Source organism: Prunus persica, chromosome G4 (genome assembly GCF_000346465.2).
Source record: "Prunus persica cultivar Lovell chromosome G4, Prunus_persica_NCBIv2, whole genome shotgun sequence".
NCBI lineage: Eukaryota > Viridiplantae > Streptophyta > Magnoliopsida > Rosales > Rosaceae > Prunus > Prunus persica.
Window position 1 is genome coordinate 13209408 of NC_034012.1, and position 23420 is coordinate 13232827.

At 36.0% G+C, this 23420-nt stretch overlaps 2 protein-coding genes across 8 annotated transcripts; one reads left to right on the forward strand and one right to left on the reverse strand.

Annotated features, from left to right (window-relative positions):
- On the forward strand, positions 2667 to 9204 carry LOC18780687. Of its 5 annotated transcripts, none has more exons than XM_020562968.1 (10): positions 2667 to 3621; positions 4155 to 4276; positions 4367 to 4521; positions 4861 to 5014; positions 5355 to 5630; positions 5976 to 6233; positions 7438 to 7524; positions 7644 to 7694; positions 8185 to 8272; positions 8607 to 9204. In XM_020562968.1, exons 1-10 carry the CDS (start codon positions 3447 to 3449, stop codon positions 8723 to 8725), a joined length of 1485 nt encoding a protein of 494 aa, XP_020418557.1. In that variant the 5' UTR covers positions 2667 to 3446; the 3' UTR covers positions 8726 to 9204. The 5 variants fall into 5 exon arrangements, with proteins under 5 accessions (XP_020418557.1, XP_020418559.1, XP_020418558.1 ...); XM_020562970.1 differs by having other exon boundaries at positions 8197 to 8272; XM_020562969.1 differs by having other exon boundaries at positions 4864 to 5014; positions 8607 to 8760.
- Positions 16613 to 20768, reverse strand: LOC18780691. Of its 3 annotated transcripts, XM_020562802.1 has the most exons (4): positions 20407 to 20761; positions 17864 to 18366; positions 17124 to 17644; positions 16613 to 17003 (listed from the first exon to the last, which is right to left on the reverse strand). In XM_020562802.1, exons 2-4 carry the CDS (start codon positions 18303 to 18305, stop codon positions 16914 to 16916), a joined length of 1053 nt encoding a protein of 350 aa, XP_020418391.1. In that variant the 5' UTR covers positions 18306 to 18366; positions 20407 to 20761; the 3' UTR covers positions 16613 to 16913. The 3 variants fall into 3 exon arrangements, with proteins under 3 accessions (XP_020418391.1, XP_020418390.1, XP_020418389.1); XM_020562801.1 differs by having other exon boundaries at positions 16613 to 16994; positions 17124 to 18366; positions 20407 to 20768; XM_020562800.1 differs by having other exon boundaries at positions 17124 to 18366; positions 20407 to 20760.

Sequence of the window (23420 nt, forward strand, 5' to 3'; positions counted from 1 at the left end):
GGATTTTCAGCCGTTTTACCCCTGAATTATGATCTTAACTGCTGCTAGTTTAGATCTTAAAATCCGTATTTAAAAACTCATGTTTTGAAAATAAAAAAATCATTATTTTTAAATTCAATTTTTTGAATAGGACACCGAACAGCCTTTTCAAGGTAATTTTTTAAAAATGTTAAGAAATTCAATAATTTCTTGGATTTACACCAATGGGCGGAGGAAAAGACGGTTGCTGTAAGAATTGTTATGTATATAAGTGCAAAGCAAAAATAAAACCCTTAATATGTTTAAGTCGTATTTATAATTTTCAAAACTTTGTTCTTTACATGAAATTGTACATCATATAATTGTACCATATACTCCTCGATAAAATGGGGTAGTAAAAACATGATCATTTCCATATTAAATAGTTTAGGGCTCTCACATGTGGGGTGAAGCTTAACTCATTGCAAATGTCATGTGGAGTAAATATTTCTACAAAAGAAGGCTAATTAATAAGTGCAATTCTACAGTGTGGAAACACATTGATTACCCACATATAAGACACTCCAAATGTGAGGTTACCTTGCAAAAGTTTAGGTTCCTCTTTCCATAAGAAAAAAGCTTGGACATGAAACCGCGGATTGCATTTGTATGGTTTTGTCATATTAATGTAGCATATGGTTTCATAGTGCATAAATTTGGAACGCGTGCAATCATCGTGTTTATTTTCCACCAGTTATGAAATATATTCATCTTGAATTTTTGTCAATATATTTTTTTTCGTATAAGGTAAAAATAGATCCACTACATATATATAGAAGCATATGATCATAGTCAGGGACGGATCCAGGAATTTTTCCTCCGGGGGTCAACTTTTAAAAGGTTAAAAAAATTCTATACAAAATATACCCATAAATATTTTTATTAATAAGAAATCCTTTATTCAAACTAAAGGTAACTAACCAAAATTAAACCTCCTTGGAAAAAAATAAAATAAAAAACCTCAACAACTAATCAAGAAAAACATCAATATTCATCCCATAAAAATAAAACGATAAATTATCATTCATATATAATTCATTGAGAAAACAATTGAGAAAACACATATTAAATCAAGTAACTTCCCCAGATGAGTCTTTCACATGTGGGTTCACAAACTCTAAAAGCAGAACAGTTGTTTGGATGGCTAACAGAGACAAAACTGTCAATAGCCTTGGCGCCAGAGTTTCGCTTCGAAAAGATGGCTCATTGGTCTTGAGACCGATGTGGATGGCGCAACTGTCTGGCAGACCAGCACCAACTCCAGTAGTCTTGATGTTGAGAGAGCAGAGCTTTTGAATTCTGGCAACCTTGTTCTGAAAGATGCACATGGTAAAATTCGATGGCAAAGCTTTGATTTTCCCAATGACACTGTTCTCCCAAACCACCCTTTGCAAAGAGCAAGAAGCTGATATCCAGCTGATATCCACTTTAGGAAGAGGGACTTTTGGACGAAAAAAAGGAAGCGCTCTGCGTGCACTCCTTCTTGCTGCGCTGAAGTTGAAGTTGCTGCAACCCTTTGAGGCATTTCCTCGAACAGATGGCGGGCATGAATTGCCCAGCCATCCAGCCATTGCAGGGGTCAATTTTTCTTCCTCTAGTGGCGGATTCTGGAGTTGCAGGGGTCAATTGACCACCCTTGCTCCTCTGTGGATCCGTCCCTGATCATAGTCAAGAAAGTCATGCTACACATGATGGAAATCATGTTGATCATGATGCATCTTCTAGTGTCCAAGAACAGGACTTGGAACCAAGGAGAGGAAAAGGATGAAAAACCCCAATAAAAAGGTTGGACATGTTATAGAACTAGAATAATCAAAGAGTATGAGAAGTACCACTAAATATTGGGAGTATATTATGAGTGGAATTATATTTTCTTTTTGTGGTGTTTACACTGACCAAATTTCTTCTCAGATAGAACTCACTCTCTATTTTCTTCTCTGACTCTCACTCTCTTCACTTCTAATTGGTTGTGTATTTTACAACTTAAGAGGAAGCTTATTTATAGGCAATTAGAATGGCCTCATGTGGATGCATCTTCAACATTTTCTCCCAACATCATAATTTTATCTTTTGACTAATACCCCCTTACTTTATTCATGTGGACTTCACTTCTTACTTTATAATAGAACAATATTTCTTCACTAGAAGCCCCTTATTGGAAGGAAGCAATACAAAGTGAGATTGAATCCACTTCATAGAATAACACATGAAAATTGGTTGACGTACCTCCAAGTAACAAACCTATGTTATAAAATAACTGGGATATGTGCGAATATTGAGCTGCACGTAAAGTAGATGAGACACAGTATCTAACGAGGTTCGGCTATGCCTACGTCCCCGGAGAGCAGCAGTAGTAACTTTTCCACTATGTAAAATAATAGGGCTACAACTTTAGTGTTTACAATATGTATGGCTCACTCAATTTTCTCTCTTGGAGAATTTCTCTCTTGCTCTCTTTTCTCTCAACTCACTCACCCTCTTTCTTCCTTCTCTTCCTCTTCTCTAAGCTCACACTTCTCTTGATGGAGGTATCTATTTATAGGCCTAAGACATTGGTGGTTCACCTCACAATATAATTGGTAGACAACATCATTAATATTCTTCAATCAATTGGGTAGTGGTTTGGTTTGGTGGGTGTGAGTTGGCTTTGTGGGCTTCACCTATTCTTCTTTACAACAACCTATTAGTTATAAATGGATTTTTTTTTTTTAAATTGAAATCATATTGCACCAAAACAATGACATGAATCGTTTGATTATACAATGAATGTGATAAATGTATTTATATAAGGGTTGTGACATTACATGTTTATATGTGAATGATATGCTCATAATAGGAAGTTGGAACAAAAAAAAATGTGATAAGTCCCATAAATTTGTGTGCAGGTAAACGTGTGCTAAGATGTTAATATCAATTAAAAATAAACAAGTAATAAAATTAGAAATTCGTATATTCTCAATATAAAATTCTTTTAGAAAAAAAAAACATATATACACCAATGACATGTTTAATTACCTGGAAAAAGAATGAAAGAAAAGAAATGTATGATTTCAACTCATTCCTCATTTTGACTTCGACTCCTTTTATTCCGATCGTTTCTCGTTCTGATTTCGTGTAGGGTTTGTAATAAATGAAGGAATTAGTATAAAAAAGAGAAAACAAAAACAAATAAAATCACATGTATGTATCGTATGGAAAAAGTAAAAAGAAACAAACAAAAAAGCGAACTTGTTCAATGTTTAGGAACAGAGGCGCATTGCCGCACAAGAAAAGAAAGTGATTTTCCTTTTCGAATTCCCTCGCTCAGCTTCATCAGATCTCTTCCCCTTCTACTTTAACCCTCCAAAATCGTAGACACACACACAGAAGTACTGAAACTTGTAGTCAGAGAAATTGGGCTGGATCAGAAAAAGCAGAGAAAAAGAAACATGGGTTGCAGAAACAGAGAGTTCACAGACGACGAGACTGTCTCTTCTTCTTCATTAAGTGAGGCCTTGCTTTTTGCCACCATGTGCATCATTGGTCTCCCAGTCGATGTTCACGTCAAGGACGGCTCTGTCTATTCTGGAATATTCTACACCGCCTCTGTGGAGAACGAATACGGTGGGTTCTCTTGATCTTTGTTGTCGTTTCAATGTGTTTTTGAAAATGGCGAATTTCTCAGAACTCTTTCTGGGTTTTTAATATTTTGCGGTATTGTATCTGGGTTTTATTATTTTGAGGGATTTGTATCTGGGTTCACATTTTGCTTGACTGGTTATGGTGATCCTATAGATTGGGATGGATGGGAAGTATTTGATCTGGCTTTTACTGTTATGTTGGGTTTTCAGTTCATTTTCTGTGGATTTTCTTATGAGTGTTTCTGATTTCATTTTCACTGAGAAAGGGTGAACCATAGGAGAATGTACACTGGAACTAAGGCATTGAGATATATTGGATTTGAGAAAACTGGATCTTTATGTGTAACCACTACTTTTGTGTGTGCATGTGCTTTTATTCAATTATCCTGAAGTATAATTAGCAATCGACACAGGACGTGTGTTTTAAACTTTAGAATGGGCCCTCTCTCTGTCACTCACTCACTCACACACAGACTTCTGATTGAGATTCATTCAGTCGGTGTTTGTGTTGTTTAGGTATTGTTCTGAAGAAAGCAAGGATGACTAAAAAGGGAAAGAGTGATGCTAATGTAGGAAATGGGACATTGATTGACACTCTAGTAATTCTCTCAGGTGACCTTGTTCAAGTTGTTGCTAAGGTATGTAGTTCATGTCATTCCTCTTATATTTTTTGAAAACAACTTAAGCAATCTGCTGTAGGTAAATGTGGCTCTTTATGCATCATTCAGGGAGTTTTGCTTCCAGCGGCTGATATTGCTGGAAATATGGCTGGTGACGAAACTGAAGCTGTTACGGGTACTGTTCCTTCTGATGTTTGTATAAAGAATGATGCGAAGAAGCCAATTGAGTCTGCCATAAATAAGAAGAAATTGAACGGTGTCAGGTATTTTTTCAGTGTTGGACTTGTATGGATTGTTATATGGACTAATTGAGTCTGCCATAAATAAGAAGAAAATGAACGGTGTCAGGTATTGTCTCAGTGTTTGACTTGTATGGATTGTTATCTGCACTAAGTCTTGAGAATAAAAGAAGTTTTCATATTTGCGGTTTCAACTGAAAATATGTTTTCTTCAGTTGTTCATCATAGAAACTGATTATACTGGCCGATGGCTACTGCCTGTTTTTCCTACGGGGAAGGATACCCTTGTATAATCTGTTGCTCAATTATTGCTGTTCAATTCGATTTTATGTATAGTATGTAGTCATACTGTACTTATATTAGCAGGGGCGCAATGCAAAATGGCAATGGACTTGCTCATGGCGTCACCTTCACAGGAGCTGGAAAGGAACATGAAGGGAGGAATTTGCCACTGAAACATGGTGGGAATACCATGGAAGTTGAACATGGGAAAGGTGAAGGGATGAACTTATCAGAGGTAAATTTTTCTATATGCATGGTTCTATCCGTCTACTTTATACCTTAGTTTGTACTTGACATCATATATTTACTCGACCACATCTCTTTTGGAATTTAAGAGGTTGTTTTTCATTTTTAGAAAACAAGGAACAATTCTATTGAACAGAACAAAAACATGGCCAACTTTAGCACTCAAGATATATGCAGAAAAGCCACTTTGATAAGAGGTGCATAACATCAGCCCCTAATGATTTCAAACATAAATCAGAGTTTTATAGGGAAGAAAGTGTATATAATGATAACCGCTGCTAAGATTGTTCTGTCACATTCTAATATACGTTGTATTTACTATTTATCAGTGCAAAATGCTTCTGCAGGCTGATAAAGTTAATGATAAAAAGATGACATCAAAGCGATTGCCTTCCGGAGTATCTTGTGATCCTGTTACTGTAATTGTTAATTCAGACAATCAATGCTGTGAAAGGACAACTTCAGCAGACATTTCTTCTGATGTTGTTTCTTCAGGTGTCTCAACTTCATTTAATCCAGCTGCAGATGCTTCTTGTCGACGTTTGGTGGCAACATCAACTGAAATGGTCCATCCTCAGGGTCCAGAATTTAATAGAAGTGCCAAGGTAACACTATAATTAGACGAACCATGTTAAATTCAATTTGAATGATTAATTTATTTATATTGGTTTGTATATTCTTGTCTTAGAATTGGTTGGTCACCTTATTGCTGTCTAATTTATGCGTCACTTGGTTCACTAAGAACCTTATGTTGAAATCTGCTGGTAATTGTGTTCTAATAGATTATGGGTTTAGTGTCCTAATACTAAGGAAACTTAATGCTTGGTGATCCCAAGTGCAACTACTCTAGTATATTATGAGGTGGCGTTAATAAATTTTTTAAAGTTGATGATGTGCTTCCTAATTACATAGTCAAGTTGATAACCTTTTTCTTTGGTATTCCTTTTTAGGAATTTAAGCTCAACCCAGGAGCAAAAACATTCTCTCCATCTTTTACAAAGCCCATAACATCAACCCCTCCTTCGGTGCCAACAGTGGTGAGCATGGGTTATATACCAAACAACTCCCCCATGGTAGCTGTTCCTGCTGCTCAGCCAGAAGTCGGATCAAATCCTTTCCCATCTCGTTCATCTGTGCCTGTTAAGGTGGTCCAGTACAATAATTTCACCAATGGACATGGTGGCAGTGGTTCTCAATTTTCACAACCTGTATGTACCATAGGCATTTCTAAATTCATATGCAGGTTATTATATGATACAATCTATGTATATAGTACAGTCTTTGTATGATATGATTAACTGCAGTTTCGGATAACCAGTTTTGTGAGCGGTGACTGGCCAGACACAAAACTTTTTATTCGCAAGTGCGGTTAACCGTATTATACAACAACTATATATGTGTGTGTGTATATATATATAATGGGGGTGTGTGCACTTCAGCCTACTCACTGGTGGACATAAAATTGTATACCAATAACTTCTCTTTGATTTGAATATCAGCAGTTAGATTTTGTTCCAGTAGTTTGTGAATAGGGCATTGATGACTATATGAATGTATCATAGAATACAGAATTCATGTTGATGTTATTATATGAAATTTGACTTTTAGTGAAAGCTCTGCTTATAACTACTAGCAGCGTTAGTGTAGCAGAGTTAGCGTTATAAACACTTGTAGAGTTGATTGTGTAAATATTCTTTAGTAACTAAAATAAGGAGATAAAGTAAGTAGTCAATCCTGGACCATTAGATTCAAGACAACTTGAATCTAAAATAAGGAGATAAAGCATTCAGACAACTTGAACAAGTGTTTTAACCTTAGCCTTGGAAAGTGATCTTACGGCCCAAGATTGACTATTTAATTTAGCTCCTTACCAGTGTTTGTCTGCCCATATACAATGTACATATGCACACACACTCACAAACACACCCACAGTGATGATTTCTTACTCACTGGTGAACTTAGATTTTGTTCTTATTAATGAGTTTGAGATAAAAATTGCATGTGTGTGTGTAGTCATGATCTTTTCTACTCACTAGTGAACACAAAAACCTCTTATCACTAATCACTAGGTCAAAATCCAATAGCTTACATTTGTTTAAGATATAAAATGCTTTGTAGGGATTTGAATATTACGTTGTTTTTTGTCCAATGGTTGGTCAACATTGAATTTTGTGTTAACCTGTGAGTAGGAAATGAAGATTACATATAGGAGTTTTTAGACTGATAACATTTAGTATCTCAATGAGATACATATAAATCCTAGAATGAAAATCCAATGGTTAAAATAACACAGGAATAGAGCATGGTATGTGCCTTGTTATAATGCATTAACATTGTATATAATACACAATATATAAGAGAGAGGTGTTGTGGAACTTTCGGATTCATCTTTGGTTGCCCTTTCGGATATAGATTGTTGGACACGTGGGAAGCAGGGTGCAGACGCTTAGGTATCCTGTTCAGGCTGGACCTACCTATGTGCATCCAAATTCTCAAGCTGTAAGTAATTGAACGACATTAATGCCATCTTTATGTCAACTTATTTTCGGTGGTTTAGGATCAGGATAAATCTTTTACTCTATTTTGCTGATTTACTAAACCCTCTCCCCTTTGTCTAGGTTATGGTTGGACGGTTCGGGCAGGTTGTATACATGCATCCAGTTTCTCAAGTAAGATACTTCATGGTCCTATGATTGAAGCTGTCTTATGATATGATTTCTAATTAGTTAAGTTTGAAGTGGTACCTGGATGCTTTTTGAGATTTGCACTGAGTTGTATTTGGCTAAAAATAGTATTACAGTATATACTGAAGTTGATGCTCTACAGGGTATGTTAATTATTCAGTGGTCAAGAAATATTCATTTTTAGCCCACTTGTGGGGTGTAGCAGGACGCACCTGTTGATACATTCTACTCGAGTTATTCTGATTTCTGTCTATGTGCCATGAGCCCCGTCATATTATTTTTGAAAAAAAAAAGAATATTTTTTATCGCCGAGTACAAATAATGGGTATTGTAGTAACAGTAACAACAAAAATGATAATAATATTCCTTCGAAATGTGATAACAATAAAAGTAAATAGTAAGAAGACTTGTGGTGGTAATGATTTTTGTATCATTTATTTCAAATTTATTGATCTCCCTTCATCTTATATTGAAGGATTTGGTTCAGGGTGCAACGGCTATGTCACCACTGCCTGCTCGTCCTGTGTTGACCCCACATCAGGTCCAGTTTCCGAAGCACCAAGGTATGGGCTAAGTTATTATGTTCCCAATGAATCTTCATTTGACAATGAAAATGGAAAAGTTAATGAGCATCTGTATTATTTTGCATGGTATTTTCTGTTTCTGTTCCAAAAAAAAATTTCTTTGTTAAAACAAATCTTGAATGTGAATTATTTGCTGATGGAAACCCTGAGGAACAAAATTATAGCTTTTTTCACGAATTCTTTTCGTGTCATTTTCATGGATGCTAATGTAACTTTCACCATTTAAATTTCAAATGACAGCAGGTCTGAATTTCTTCCACATTTTGAATCTCTCTTTGGGTAATTTTTGCTTTCTTTTCCTTATTTAATGCAGGACCTGCAGCAGCCCAAGCTTTTCAGCTGTGTGCGCCTCCGCCGTTCATGGCTACTGGACAGCAGCCTTTCCCCATTGCCAAGACACATCCCCTTTTTGCAACCTCCCTTCCCTTCTAATTGTCTCATTTAAGTCCCAGGATCTAATGATCTTGTTGATCCTAAGTTTGGGTGAATATCGGTTTCTTTCACTAGTCACCTCAGCTAGGGGTTCTTTTCCCCATCCTTATATATTATAATTCTAGAAAATTTTGGCCTTAAATTCTTTTACTGGACAAGAGTCCAGTCAACCTGTATTCGCTCAGAGTGTTTTTTCTATACATAAAAGACGGACAACTTTTGCACTAGGGTTTCTGTCAAACCTGGTTAAAGGGCGTGTAGCCTTCATTGTTTTTTGAAATATGTAGGGATCTTGTCTTCTACAAAAAGGGAGTGGGTTTCATGCTTTTCCTTGAATAATTTTGTCAATAAGAGTAACATGTAAAGTATTTGAACAAGAGATGCATTGATTCGATTGACTGTTTTTTGGATACATGATTCGTTTGATTGTAAAATGTTATATCCCCTCATGTTTATATGTTCCAACTGATTGCCCGGAAGCAGTGGAGATGCTTTTATTTTTCTCTCTATTGGATCTTTTGATACGAGATCAACCATAGTTGATCTTTTTGTTTTCCTAAATCCTGTCTCTTTGTTATTTGTTCCTTTTTTCTTTTTTTTTCTGCTTTGAGGAAAAGAAGTTACTAATTGATTTTTCTTTTGGGTTTTTGTTTATTTTTAATCCAAGGGGGAAGGAGGTTTTCTTTCAACAGTGCTAAAGCTCATGGTCTCATTAGTTAATGTTCTTATAATACAGTATGGTTGGGAGTGTCTTTGTATTTTATACTACTCTACCCTAGTTAGTATTTCCCCGGAAATACTTGTATTATACTTATATGTATTTTTTTAAAATACTTTTGTTTTTCGTATACCTCTAAAAGACTTGGTAAAATACACGTTTTTTAAAATTAAACATATGATACATAAATTATACATGTATATATGTATTCTTCACGTTTAATACGTGTTTTTATAAAATTTTAATAATACACTACGCATGTGCTAATTGGTTTGCTTTTTTTTATTTTTATTTTATTTTTAGAATTAAGAAAATATAATATGGATAGTTATGTTCCATAAAAGTATGATCTATTATCTGATTTTGTTTTTAATTTTAATTTCTTTTAATATGAAAAAAAAATATGAATTTACCATATTATTCTCATTTAATTAATAATTTTAATTCTTTATGTTTGAATTGATCAAGGGTATTTATGGTATTTTGAATATTTCACCATTTTTTGCCTTTTACTTTATATATACTAGCATCTCTACACGCGCATGCGATAGGTTTTTTTTTAAAATAATTTAAATTTATTTTAGAATTAAAAAAGATAATGAATATTTGTGTTCCATAAAAATAGGATCCATTATCTGAATTTTCTTTTATTTTTAATTTTTTTAATGAGAAAAATTGTGAATTTACCATATTATCCTCATTTAATTAATAATTTCAATTCTTAATGTTTGCATTAACCAAGGGTATTTTCTAGTATTTTGAATGTTTCACCATTCTCTGCCTTTTGCTTTATATATATAGATATATATATAATTCACATGTTTTTCATATATTATTGAATAAAAATAATATATATTACAAATTGTAAATAAATTATATTTAAATATTATATAGACTATACTTTTCATTTGTATTTTTCACAAATTTTATCAAATAAAACACATACGTATTCGTATTTTTCCCGTTTCATATTTTACAATGTATGTACTATACCAAGTAATATGTCGAATAGAAGGCTACATGTGTCCAAATTTAATTGTTTCATCATGACCGAGGAGTGTACTTGGAGGCACACCCTGGTGTGCACTTAAGTTTTGTTCATTAGTTGATACACATTCAAAAGGCCGTAATTAAAAGATATGAGACGAGACATATCCATCAAGTTATGACTGATCAAATAAACTATAAATGGGTAAAACACGTCTTCCTCGGTTCCTAGTTTAAGAAAACAACCATAAGCTTCTCTCTCTCTCTCTCTCTCTCTCTCTCTGTACAACAAGTTGTCCACCATCCTGAATCTATTAATTTAAGAAAAACACAACCCTCTTTACATAGAATTGTTTGATTCTACCACATCAGCTGATGATGACTGGCCTTATGAAAAAGGATCATGAATTCTCTTGACTAACTCAGTAACCAATTCTTCAAAAGGCATCTCAGGAAGTATCATCGATCTGGCTTCTGCCTGAACCAGAGCCTCTGTGGAGGGTTGATTAACCCTTATTTTCTCTGCCTTGGGTTTCAACCATTGATCCATTTGATGGAGGAGGAGGAGCTCATGGAACACAAGTTGATGAACCATGAACATCTGGAATTTCATTTCTTCTTATCACTGGATCACCAGGGCCCACACCATTCTCTGCTAAGACATGAGGGTAAGATCTATAGGCTTGTACAAAACAGCCCTCGAAGTGGTATGAAAGTTATCACCCCTAACTGCGAGCGTATACGTACCCTCCATCAAGTTCTGCATCAATGAAAGCGCAGACCACTGATCCCACCCTCATATCAGTTGTACGTACAACCCTTCTTTCAAATCCAGGAGGGGCTGTTGGTGGAGGACTATTAATGCCAATACCTGCAGCATTGTGCCCTGAGTTATTACCACGCTGGCGCTGCACCGGAATGTTGTTGTTCCCTTGATCAGCTTCGCTCATCTTCAGCTACTTACTCTCTTGCTTCCTTACAAGTTGTTCCAAATTTCCCCTAGCTCTTTAGGGCACAAGAGGATGGTTTTATGTTGAGTTCAAATGAGAAAATTGATACCAAACATGATAGCATTTATTTAAATTACACGCCAAACATCTGAATTACCAAGCATTCCCTATTTATAAAATCAAAAGTTTATATGCAACAACCAATTCCAACCTAAAGTACTCCAAATCCGCAACTCAACAATTTTTATTTAAAACTAAAGCCTAAATACTTAACTGTAGGAAGTATTTAGGATATTTACTAGGCAAAAATCAAAAAATCCTCTTAATCCGTCCACCCAACAAACAGGGACGGACCCAGGAATATGAACTCGTAGGGTTATAGTGTGAAAGTTCAATTTTTTTTTAAAGATTAAAGGTTGGTGGGGAGAGGATTAAAGGTTCGTGGGTGGGTGGAGATTGGGGATTTAGGTTTGGGAAATTGGGGTTTTGGAGTTTTGAGAAGGGTCTGTTCTGTTTGGTCGAAGAGAAGGGTTTGTTTCAACTACAATATGTTCTAATTTTTTATTTTTTCGAAGACCTGGACCAAAACGACGTCATTTTGGCCAGGTCTTTTTTAAAAAAAATTCATTGCTGCTGGTCTAAAACGACGCCCTTTTGGTGCCAGCGCATTTTAAAAAAAATTTCGCTGGGTTCAAAACGACGCCGTTTTGGATCCAGCGCGTTTTTAATAAAATTCGCTGGGCTGGTCCAAAACGACGCCGTTTTGGCTAGCCGGGTTTTAAAAAAAAATTAGAAGCTGACCCAAAACAACGCCGTTTTGGTCAGCTTCTTTTTAAAAAAAAAAAACTGAACCCCTATTCGCTTCTTCTTCCTCAGATTTGCAGCTCCTCTTTCAGCCATTCATGGGGTCACACACAGGTTCAAAGGGACCTTCTACCTTACGTTCATGGAGTCCATAGGGTCGTTTGACCTCATTGACCCCACTGTGGGTCCGTCCCTGCCAACAAAGGACAAATAAAGAATGAATGAAAATGGAAGGGAAATTATTAGTTTTTATTTACAAAGAAATCCAGGATAATACAGAGAGTATTTCTAAAATTTTCCCAACAAGGAAAACAAGCTTGCAAAATCCTATTGAACCCAAGGTATTTTTGGTGTGAGGTTTGAGAGAAATATAATATAATTAACAAAAAAGAAATTAAGATGAGCTATATATAGGAAAGAAAGTGACAGTACACTGGTACAATATAGCTAAACGATGACACAGAAAAGACGAGGGTGCTCTTAAAAGCCGTGGTCGTGTTTCAAAAGACAACAATTTTAACCGTTGTGGGTTAGCATCTTAAACAGTACTAAAATCGAGCTGCGTTAGGTTGACATTTAACAAGCGTTGTCTTTTAAAAAACGCTAAACAAAAGTTGTTGCTTAAGTGAGATCGCCCTCGACCTAAAATTTCAAACTTCTCCCCTACGACTTGAAAAACATCTCTCCCTCCCTCGTTTTTAGACTTCTCCTCAACCCTCTGAATCTTCCTCATCTCTCTAAATCTCCCTCAACATTCTCCTTTTCAGATTTCTTAAACACTCGTAAACCCTAACTCATTTCTCTTAATTTGCGCTTCCGTCGTCACAAAGCTTGCCAGCATAGAAGGGTCATGTGTCGGACGGTAACTTTGAGGCACGCACCCCCCAAGAAAACCTTCAAGAGACTTCTTCGTCGAAATCATGGGCGGTGCTATGCACAGGGCAGGCTTGGTGCCAGCCCAGCCCAAATTTTTTCAAAAAAAAAAAAAAACCTACATGTGTTATAAGCTCATCCCAAAATTTAAAAAAATTAAAAGCAAACCCTACACATATGTTGCCCATCCAGATGTCCCATGTCTTCTTTCCTTCTCTTTTGGCTATTAGACTTCTTCTTCTTCCTCTCTCTCTCTCTCTCTCTCTCTCTCTCTCTCTCTCTCTCTCTCTCTCTCTCTCTCTCCTACCCAACAACAGCAAGTTTCTCCCTTTTTTTTTTATAGTCAAATTCTCCCTCTATTGGCTACATTTTCTATTATCTTAGGTGGGCAACTTTGCAACAACATCTTCTCCTCTCCTTTGTCAACAACAAGTATTATTCTCATTCTCTCATTTGCTATATATCTTTAAGTATAGTTTTAATTTAAAATTTAGTATTATAGGGTTTAATTAGGGATGAATTATAATTTTGGGATTTTGTTGAAATTAATTAGGGCTTTGATTAGGGATGAATTATTCTTGGGCTTTAATTTGGGATTTTGTTAAAATTGAGTATGCTATGGTTTAATTATGGATGAATTATAATTTTTGGTTTGATATTGTTGAGATGCTATTATGAGAATTTGTGTGATTTTTTGTTGGTATGTTTGATTAAAAAAATTTCTACATATTATTCATAGACTATCTTTTATTATGTTGGATCACAATCGGAATCCCAAGATAACAAAGAATTTGTTGGCTTTTTTTTAAGAAAAAGAATGATGGGTCATCATCTAGTACATTGCCTTCTAGCATTTATTTATCTACTCCAATATGTGAAGAGCAAAATCTTCTTGAGTCTCCCATTATCGATCTCCAATTTTTAGCTTTTGTATTTGTAGAACTTCTATTTATGGATAGAGATGCATTTGAGGGTAAGGCTCATTATGTCTCCCATGACTAGGTGTATCTTTTTATGTTTGTTAATAAAATTCACTCGTACCGTCGAGTTTAGTATGTAAGTTTTATCCCACCAACTTTTGAATCCTGGAACCGCCAATCACACAATCATTCTAGACAATTGTCAAGTTCTACCAAATCATGTAAATGTACAGCGGCAACCATAAAATCGGATACTCAATGCTTCAGTCTTAGTCTCACTGAGGAGGGGCCTTGTGAAGGATCGTGAATTCTTTTGACTACCTCAGTGACCAATTTTTCAAAAGCCATGTCCGGTAGTCTCATTGATTTCGCTTCTGCCTGAAGCAATACCTCTATGGAGGGTTGATTAAACCAAGTAGCATTTCCAGCTTCTCTGCCTTGGATTTCGACCGTCGGCATCATTATTCTCCACCGAGTTGTATTTTTCAGGGACGACCATGTTTGCGCTTCTGGGAGATGTTGATCCCTTCATTAGGTTGGCTCATCTTCAAGTACGTATAACTTTTGCAAACCCTTTTACAAGTTCTTTCAATATTTTCCCTGCCTACAGCAAGAGGAGGGGCTTTATAGAATGAGTGTAAGTGAGAAATTTGATGCCAAACATGATATGACTTATGTCAAACATCTAGACTCTGCAATTATCTAAAAGCCCTATACAGTCAATTTTCCAAAATAAAGTAGTTCCTACACCTAAAAACATAATATATATATATATGCACGAAAAGTATTTAAAATCCTCAAGTAAATGTTGTTTTTGGGCTAATGCTTAACCGTAGGAAGTAAGCTAACCTCTACAAGACAGTTGCTTAAGATTTTTACCTTATGAAGCAATACTAAGAAAATAAGAATGTGGTGGTGCCACTATTGTTATATAAAAAAATAGCGAGTTGTCGTTGATTACTTTAAGTAAGAGAGGTTACAAATGATCCACTAGTGTAGTGGTTTGAAGTAATTGTTCTCTTAAAAAAAGTCCTAGCATTTGTATAGTATGCGTGAATTTAGTACTATTGCACCTCTCAATAGAAAATGTCTTTAAAAAAAAGGTAAGAGGTTAAACTACATTTAATTGAGAGTTGTCTAAAAACACACTCTTAGAGCCTTTTCCACTTTGAGGGGGAAGGAAGCCATTGTTCTTCCCCCCTCTCCCCCCTTCTCTTCCTCCTTTCACCTCTTCCCCCATTTTCAGAGACAAAAGGTTTTCTCTATTTGTCTTAGTTTTGTTATGATTTTCATCCAACCATTATAGGCGGTTGGGCTTAGTGTCGGATCTTCACCTGCATTTCAGCGTTGGATCTCCACCACCATCTTTTTTGCAATTTCTTTAACCAGATTATCTTCAATTGATTGACCTGATTAATATTTGATTTAAATCAAAGTCAATCACAGAAGATTCTTTCCTTTAATTTTGTCTTCATCTTGAACCGTTTGATGCACTCCGTCGGATGTCGCCATGTGTCATTTTTGACAACTAATTCGATTTTGATGAGTCACACGCCACATGAACGAATTACGGGGCCCACAATTTAATCCACCGAACCCTAATTATTTTCTTGTCAATGAAATTTATTGCACCAAAATTTCTTTGTCTACACTTGTTTCTCACTACTACTGTTGTCATCAGCTAAACCCTTCTGCCAGCTTTCCCTACCCTCTGGCTCATCATTGCTTGGTTGGTCTTACCTTCTTTCTTGACGTAATCTACTGTTTTTCCTCTACCTTAGTTGTTTTTTCTTACCGTAATCTTAAACTACTATTTCGATGCCCACTTGCTATAAATTGCCAATATTACCTCAGATTACCCATATTCTACCGATCAAATCTAACTGAAAGTACCCATATTCGTAACGAAACATTCATCCCAGAAGACACTTTTATCTACCAAAGTTCTTACCCATACTTAACCCCACAAACTTAGGCTATTTTTCATGTCCTATTTCATTTGAACTTCAGACGATAAGCAACAACGGTCATAAGGTTATATTCTCCCACTAATTCTTCCCTCAACCATCTGCAACTGATCCTGCATATTCGAAGGAGTATTGCTTGGCTCCTTAAAACTGAGGCGGAACTCTTCCTCACAACAAATAGGATTTTAACACATGTTAAATTCTAAAAGACGAGTTAAAAGATTAAAACGAAAAAAAAAGTTAAAAGAATTACATGTGTCCAAATTTGTTTTGAGGAGCCAAGTTTTTTCCTATTCTTTCCTATTCGAAGTAAGTGGTGCAACCGTAACCCCTACTGTTGTAGGTTCTTTGCTTCCATCTTGAACTGCCAAGGACGTTTGGGATGACGTAGCCCAAACATTTTTTTTTTCTTGAGCGGATAGCCCAAACATATTTTGATGGAACCAATCCTTCTCTGATTGTGATTTGATCCATTAGATTTGGTTTCATGGTTTTGTTGAGCTTTGAATAATGTCTCTGGCCTTAATATTGGTTGTTTTCCCGCTTGCTTGGTTTGGTTTTCTTCTGGTGTTTGCTAAGCTTGTTGAGTTTGTTCTCTTGTTCCCTATACATTTCGGCTTTGGTGTACTGGCCTTTGCTCCTCTTTTTTGGGTTAGTAAACTCCTCTATTCACCAAAACAAAAATATGATGTTAATAAATGACAGTACTTCGAACACATAAGCAGAGACATTTCTAACAAGTTATCAGAGTCAAATAAGCTATAAACAAAAGTCAAACAGATCTTCCTCGGTTCCTACTTTAAGAAAACAACCCTTCTACACAAAGGTCTGATTACCCCATCATGCAAAGCCTTTATGTGCATCAGCAAAGCATGCACACAGCACCCTTCAAGGTGGCTACTAGAAAATTAGACACTTGAAGCCTAAGAAGGTTTTCATGAACAATCAGATTTTATTTCCGAGCACAGGTTAACTTGGTTCATCCAAGTTCTGTCTGGGACCTGTGGTTGACACTTCAGCCTGTGGCTCCTCCCTCTCCCTCATGCTTTCCTGCAAAACCTTGTTGATGTTCCAGCCAAAAGAAAAGAAGAAACTCGTTGAGATGTTTAAATCAGCGTCTATGTCTGCAATAACGTTAACTACTAAATTGCTCAAGGAGAATGTTAAGATTGGTTTTACCTGCAACAGCTCAGACATTTTGCCATTTCTACTGTCCTCCAGTGGTTTTGAAACTGGTGTAGAGTGGCCTTTCGGCTGTATGGCTTGCAGAGGCTCAATTACTAGGGGTTGATCCATATCGTTCTCCATCTCATTGCCAGTTGACTTGCTACCCTCAATGTGAATATCAGTTGATTGTAAGGTGGCTTGTGAGGGGTTATCTATCCTTTTAACTACCTCAGTAACCAATTTTTCAAAAGGTATATCTGGGCGTCTCATTGATTTGGCTTCTTCCTGAATTAGCGTCTCTGTTGATGGTTGATTACACGTACCATCATCATTTTGCTCACCTTCGAACACTGAAGACTGATTTCCAACTATTGGCATCTGGTTGGAGGGTATCGACCCATTTGATGGAGGAACTGATGGAACCTGTTTAACTCTTGAAGTTGCCAGATCTGCAGCTTGGGGTGCGGCAGAAGTTGGCTCACTGTTGAGTGGCACCTGGTTAGTGGGTATCGACCCATTTTTCGGAGGAGCAACTGGAGCAACAGAAGTAGATGAACCGGTGAGTGGTACCCCATTAGATAAATTACGAGGTTGCAGTATAACAGGCAACAAGTTTCCTCTGGACAATAGTGGATTAACAGTTTGGGCTGCCACAGGGGGCACATGTTTGCCTTTTGAAGCCACGTGATGAACAGAGCGGATGACATCTCTAGAACGAGATTTCTGACCATGGACATGAGAGTAAATCTCACCTGGAATGGGAATTGCATTTCTCCTGATCATTTGAACATCTGGGGCCACATCATTCTCTGCTGAGACAGAAGTGTAACGTCCAGGCTTGAAGACAACGCCCCTCAAAGTGGTGTGAGAGTTGCCAACCCTGACACTAAGTAAATATCCTCCATCAAAAGCTCCATCAATGACACCGGAAACTATTGTTCCCACCATGACATCAGTTGTACTATTATTTGGAGCTGCATGATGGGACTGGTATTCGTTCCTCCCATCAAATCCAGGAGGAACAGGAGGAATACCAATACCAGCATTCACACGTGGGTTCAGATTCTGAGCATTTGGCACACGAGTATCCTCTTCCAGATTTAGTTTTGGATATTTCCGTGGACGGCCACGTTTGCGCTTCATATGGATGTTTGACGAGGCATCAGGGTTGTTCCCTTGATCAGCTTGGCTCATCTTCAGGTACTTTTAGCAAACTCTCTTGCTCTTCCCACAAATTCTACCAAAACTCCACTCCCTACAGCAAGAGTAAGGCTTTCTAGTGAGTTTTAAAAAGAAAATTGATACCAAACATGATAGAATTTAAATTACATATCAAACTTCTGTGCTTTTTAAAGTTTAAATAGTAAGACTTTAGCAAGTATATCCTGTACAGAAGCCTCAATAAATTGATTTCTACCTTTAAATAACAAACTTTTACCCATACAAAAACAAAAAAATTCTGGACAACAATGAAAAATCCACTAATTATGTAATAGTGCATTACTTGCAACATCGAGTCCAAGAATGAATACTAACTGAAAATTGAAGAAAAAGGAATGTTTTACAAGTAAATCTTGGATAATGAGTAGTTTTTCATGGGCTGATGTTCTTGCTGAATATTCTGTGGGTTTCAGGAGAAGCAGAGCTAGGACATCAAATACAACATTTTTCAAGATGGGCAATGCACACGATTCAATTATTTTCTCAAGCTGCCTTTGGTGTCACCTATCTTAACACTTCTCTACCAAGTGGTGAATAACAAGTAATCAGAACCTCAAGGGAACCCACTCTGAGACCACTTGTTAGGACTTACAAGTGCAAACCGAGATTCAAAAGAATGACCACTCAACGATTCCTAATGGAAAGAAATAGATGAACGAGAGAATTTTGTAAGCACAATAAGTATGTGATATGGAAAATTCGCGTCCACATCCACCAGAGATATGTATTATTCACTAAATTGTAACTGTATAACTTGTATAGAACATAGTTGAATTAAAATCACATAACACAAATACAAAGAAAACCCTTGAACACCAACTAACGAGAATGAAAATTGCACCACAAGATTTATGAAATTCATAAAATTCTTGTCTACATATATAAATAGAAGAAGACACAATTGAGTTAAATCACACAGCACAAACACAATCACAAACACAAAGAAAACCCTTGTACAGCCACTATCTCAATATCCCAAAGAAAACGTTATATAATACAATCATGTAAGAAGTACCCAATATTCTCATGGTGTGGTTTAAGTTCAATTGTTCCCTCATAAGGCTCCCATTATGTGAACACTACTACATTGATAAATCGCCTAAGTATACAGGCTAGCCTCTGCTATAAACTCAGTATGAGCAACCAAGTTATCAGAATGCTCTGGGACCACTGCAGAAGCAAGTCAGACAACACTTTACCCCAATTACGATTTTCTCACAAACCCAATTCCTAATCATCAAAAAGTGACTGCTTCAAAAGCAGAAAATCACTCAAATGGATAAGCATGATTGCTAACTGTCAAGTCAACAAAAAGACAACAAAAGAAATAGGAAAATGCAGTGTAAGCTACAACAGATGCTAGTGAACCAAAATGCACAATGATAGTGACACTGATTGTACACAAGTAACTGAACTTAGCGGCTGCACTAATGGAAATAAAAAAGACAGCAACAAACAAATTAAAACTCAGGCACTAGATAGTTCCGGCTTACAAGTAAAGCAGAAACCTGAATAGCAGCAGGCAATGGAATTGTATCACAATCGCAATACAGAACCAAAAATAATTTTACACATTTAAAACCAAAGTTCATAAAAACTTTACTTTAAAAAATATTTTTTTTAAACCCTAAATTTCCACCTGGTAGCTGATAAATACTAATCTTTTTTTTAAAAAAAGAAAATAAAAAGTGTATGTATAGTAAGAAACTAGAAATTAAGAAGTTTAAAACTTTCCCATAAATAAACAGGGCCCAATAAACATTAATTCCACTTCACCTCAGCGAACCACAGTTTCTTCTTTATTCGTTGTATCTTCTTTTTTTCAAACATAAAAGAAACTGAGGAACAAAAAACAACATAACAAGCAGTAATTGAGAAGATAGACCAACAAAAGAAAAAAGTTCAAATTTTTACTTGTACCCAACAAAAAAAAAAAAGTTAATATTTACTATCAATTAAAACCAAGGAAAGTTTCTGAACTCTGATGAAAGCTAAGTAAGCGAGATGCATATATTGAACAAAGAACAAAGATGAGCTAGGGATTGTGAGAAATTGGGGAAGAAAGTGGCAGTACCTTCTCTTAGTGCTCCGACGACGTCGTCTAGCAGTGAATAAAAAGCTTCAGTGGTTGGGAGCTCGGAATTGCTTTTAGGTGCTGTGAAAAAAAATTGATACAACTGTTCTTGGTTTTCGGGTTTCGGGTTTCGGGTTCTGGGTTTCGGGTTCTGGGTTTTTTTGGGCGGAAGGGGCGAGGTGTGAAGGAAGGAGTTTGGAAGTAAAGTAGATAATCAGAAAATAGAGCGTGCTTTTCACTGCTGAGTTATAAACTACTGTGTAGACACTTGACATGTTTACTTGCTTTTCAGGCATGCAACAGTTTGGTGACACATAGTCATCATCATTATTTTTTTTCGATAAGGTCATGGGTTGTTTCTTGTTTCTTATCTTTTGTTAATAAAAGCGATTGTTGAAATTACTCTGATTTATTAAAAGGAAGGTTCGAACTTGTATGTAAATGAAAGAGCTTACTATTCTGATCGAATAGGTCATGCTAGGGAGACCAACTTTAGATACCAACTTGTGTACCAACTTTCTAATAGAGGTGGAGCCCACCAATACAATGGGTCCCACACTCTATTAGAGAGTTGGTACACAAGTTGGTATCTAAAGTTGGTCTCCCTAGCATTTTCCGACCGAATAACCTAATTAATGTCTACTACCTTTCAATTGAGGGGTTTACCTTAGTGGTTAGATCCCTCCCCCTTCCCCCACTAGGTCACCACTTTGAATCTCAGGAAAAGTGTCCCCCTCCCCAAATCGCTGCATTTAAATAAATAAAAAATAAAAAATATTTATATATATTTTTAAGTCTACTACCTTTCATACTTTTTCTTACTTTTCACCTCCAACAAAAATCAACCCATAAATCTTTTCCCAAAAAAAAAAACCCCCATAAATAATATCACGCAAATAAATGTTTGTGAGTTTTACAATTATTATTTAGGAGACCTCAAAGCCTCTCACACAAAGATGTTGAAGTGTCGCTAAATTTTCCATTAAATAAAAGGCCAAATTATATTTTTCTTCTTTGAAAAGCTGACTTGTTTTTAATTTGGTTCATGTCATTTTGATTTTCACATTTTAGTCATTTATATTGATTTAGTTTGCAATCAAGTCCAAACCATCAACTTTGTCAGATTAATAAGTGACATTGACATATGAGGTAATTTTGTCTCTCCAAAACAAGTGCAAACTCATCCATTTTTCTTAACAATTTTAGACTTGTAGGAACTTGATTGCTAACTAAATAAAATGACAAGACCACAATTGCAAACATTAAAATAACAAGGACCAAAGTGAAAATGAGCTAAACCACAAGAACCAACGAAGTGATTTGACCTAAATAAAATAACTCTAATTTTAGGTGGTCATGTCCATTAAAGTGCAAAGTTACACTTTAACATAAAGTATTTTCTTTTAATATAAACAAGGCCAAAGGTCATGTCCATTAAAGTGAATTGTAAGAATTTAGTTTTGTTTGGGGTCAGCCACCAATTTACCCAAATTGGTGATGCTCAATTTCAATGTGCCAATTTGCATGTATCACCTTTGCCTTTTAGTGCTCATAATATTAAGAGGATCAAATCAAACTGTTACACAACACAACTGAGTTATTATTGTCACCATTGCAGGTTCTCTTGATCTTCTGCTTCTCTCTCTAGTAACGATGTTAGCTTACATTTGCTGCTTGAGATGCTTCCGAAGGTCTTTTATGTTCTCTCTAAGATGGGCAGTAGTCACGATTCATTTATTTTCTCAGGGTGCCTTTGGTGTTGTCTGTCTTTACAAAGTCAAGTAGGTGTGAGGCTTTATCACAAAAGGCTTCGATGTTATTAGAAGTGGAATCATTTATTATATGGAACTTTCTAGTTTTTTTTAAGTTTCCGATGTTGGACTCGTGTATTCTTCAACATTCTCTACCCAAATAGTGAATGACAAGGAATCTGAACCTCAAGGGAACACACTCTGAGACCACTTGTTAAGACTTACAAGTGCACAACAATATCTATGCGACATGTAAAATTCTTGTCCACCACCACCAGAGATATTTATTCTTCACTAAGTGTAACTGTGTAACTTGTATAAGACATAGTTGAGTTAAAATCACATGACACAAATAAAAAGAAAACCCTTGAACACCCACTCAATTCATAGTGGAAATAAATAGATGAACAAAAAAGAACATTTTCACCCACAAGTAGAAGATAGAGTTGAGTTAAACCACATAGCACAAACACAAACGCAAACACAAGTTGGATGAACAACAATCAGTATTACACTAATAATTTATTTAATAATTAAATTAAACAATAAATAAAATTACGAAATTAAACAAGGCAGTAAAATACTCAGTGCTTATAGTTTTGCAGGCATCTACTCCACCAGGAGACAACTATCTAAAATCAAAGTCCTAGCACTAGGGCTTTGATTTCTGACGAAATCAATGTGTTTCTTTCAGGCTATAAACAGGAATGACGACTTTGACTAATATCTACGTTTTTGATGTAGTTTAAACAAAACCAGAGCTCCTGTTTATATAGAGGGATGATAGACAAAATTTATCTGATATTTAAATTTTAAAAAATAATTCACTTGTATGGCCCAATCCAAACTATTCTATTTCCAAGAGTATGTGTTATAAAGACCTTCAAGGAACTCTAGTTTTTCAATGTGGGACTAATTTCAACTCAAACATGTTTGCAGTGTCTTGCAAAAACCAACAAAGAAAACCCTTGTACAGCCACTACCTCAATATCCCAAAGAAATCCTCACAAACAATCTTCTTCTCTTGCTCTTACATTATCATGCAATGAAACTACAACTTAAAAGTTATATAAAACAGGCATGTAAGAAGTTCCACAATATTCTCATGGCACAAACAATTGTTCCCTCATAAGCTACAATACATGCCAGTGAGCCAAAGTGCACAGAGATAGTGACATTGACTGTAGACAAGTGACTGAAGTTAGAGTCAGCATAAATTTTAGACCTCCTATAGGCTGCATGAATGGGAATACAAAGACACAC

Coding starts and splice junctions, on each gene's coding strand:
- LOC18780687 (XM_020562968.1), top strand. CDS start 3,447: ATGGGTTGCAGAAACAGAGAGTTCACAGACGACGAGACTGTCTCTTCT. Junction 4,522..4,860: donor AAGAAATTGAACGGTGTCAG/GTATTTTTTCAG, acceptor TACTTATATTAG/CAGGGGCGCAATGCAAAATG. Junction 5,015..5,354: donor AAGGGATGAACTTATCAGAG/GTAAATTTTTCT, acceptor ACTATTTATCAG/TGCAAAATGCTTCTGCAGGC.
- LOC18780691 (XM_020562800.1), bottom strand. CDS start 18,305: ATGAGCCAAGCTGATCAAGGGAACAACCCTGATGCCTCGTCAAACATC. Junction 17,004..17,123: donor AAATGTCTGAGCTGTTGCAG/GTAAAACCAATC, acceptor AACATCAACAAG/GTTTTGCAGGAAAGCATGAG.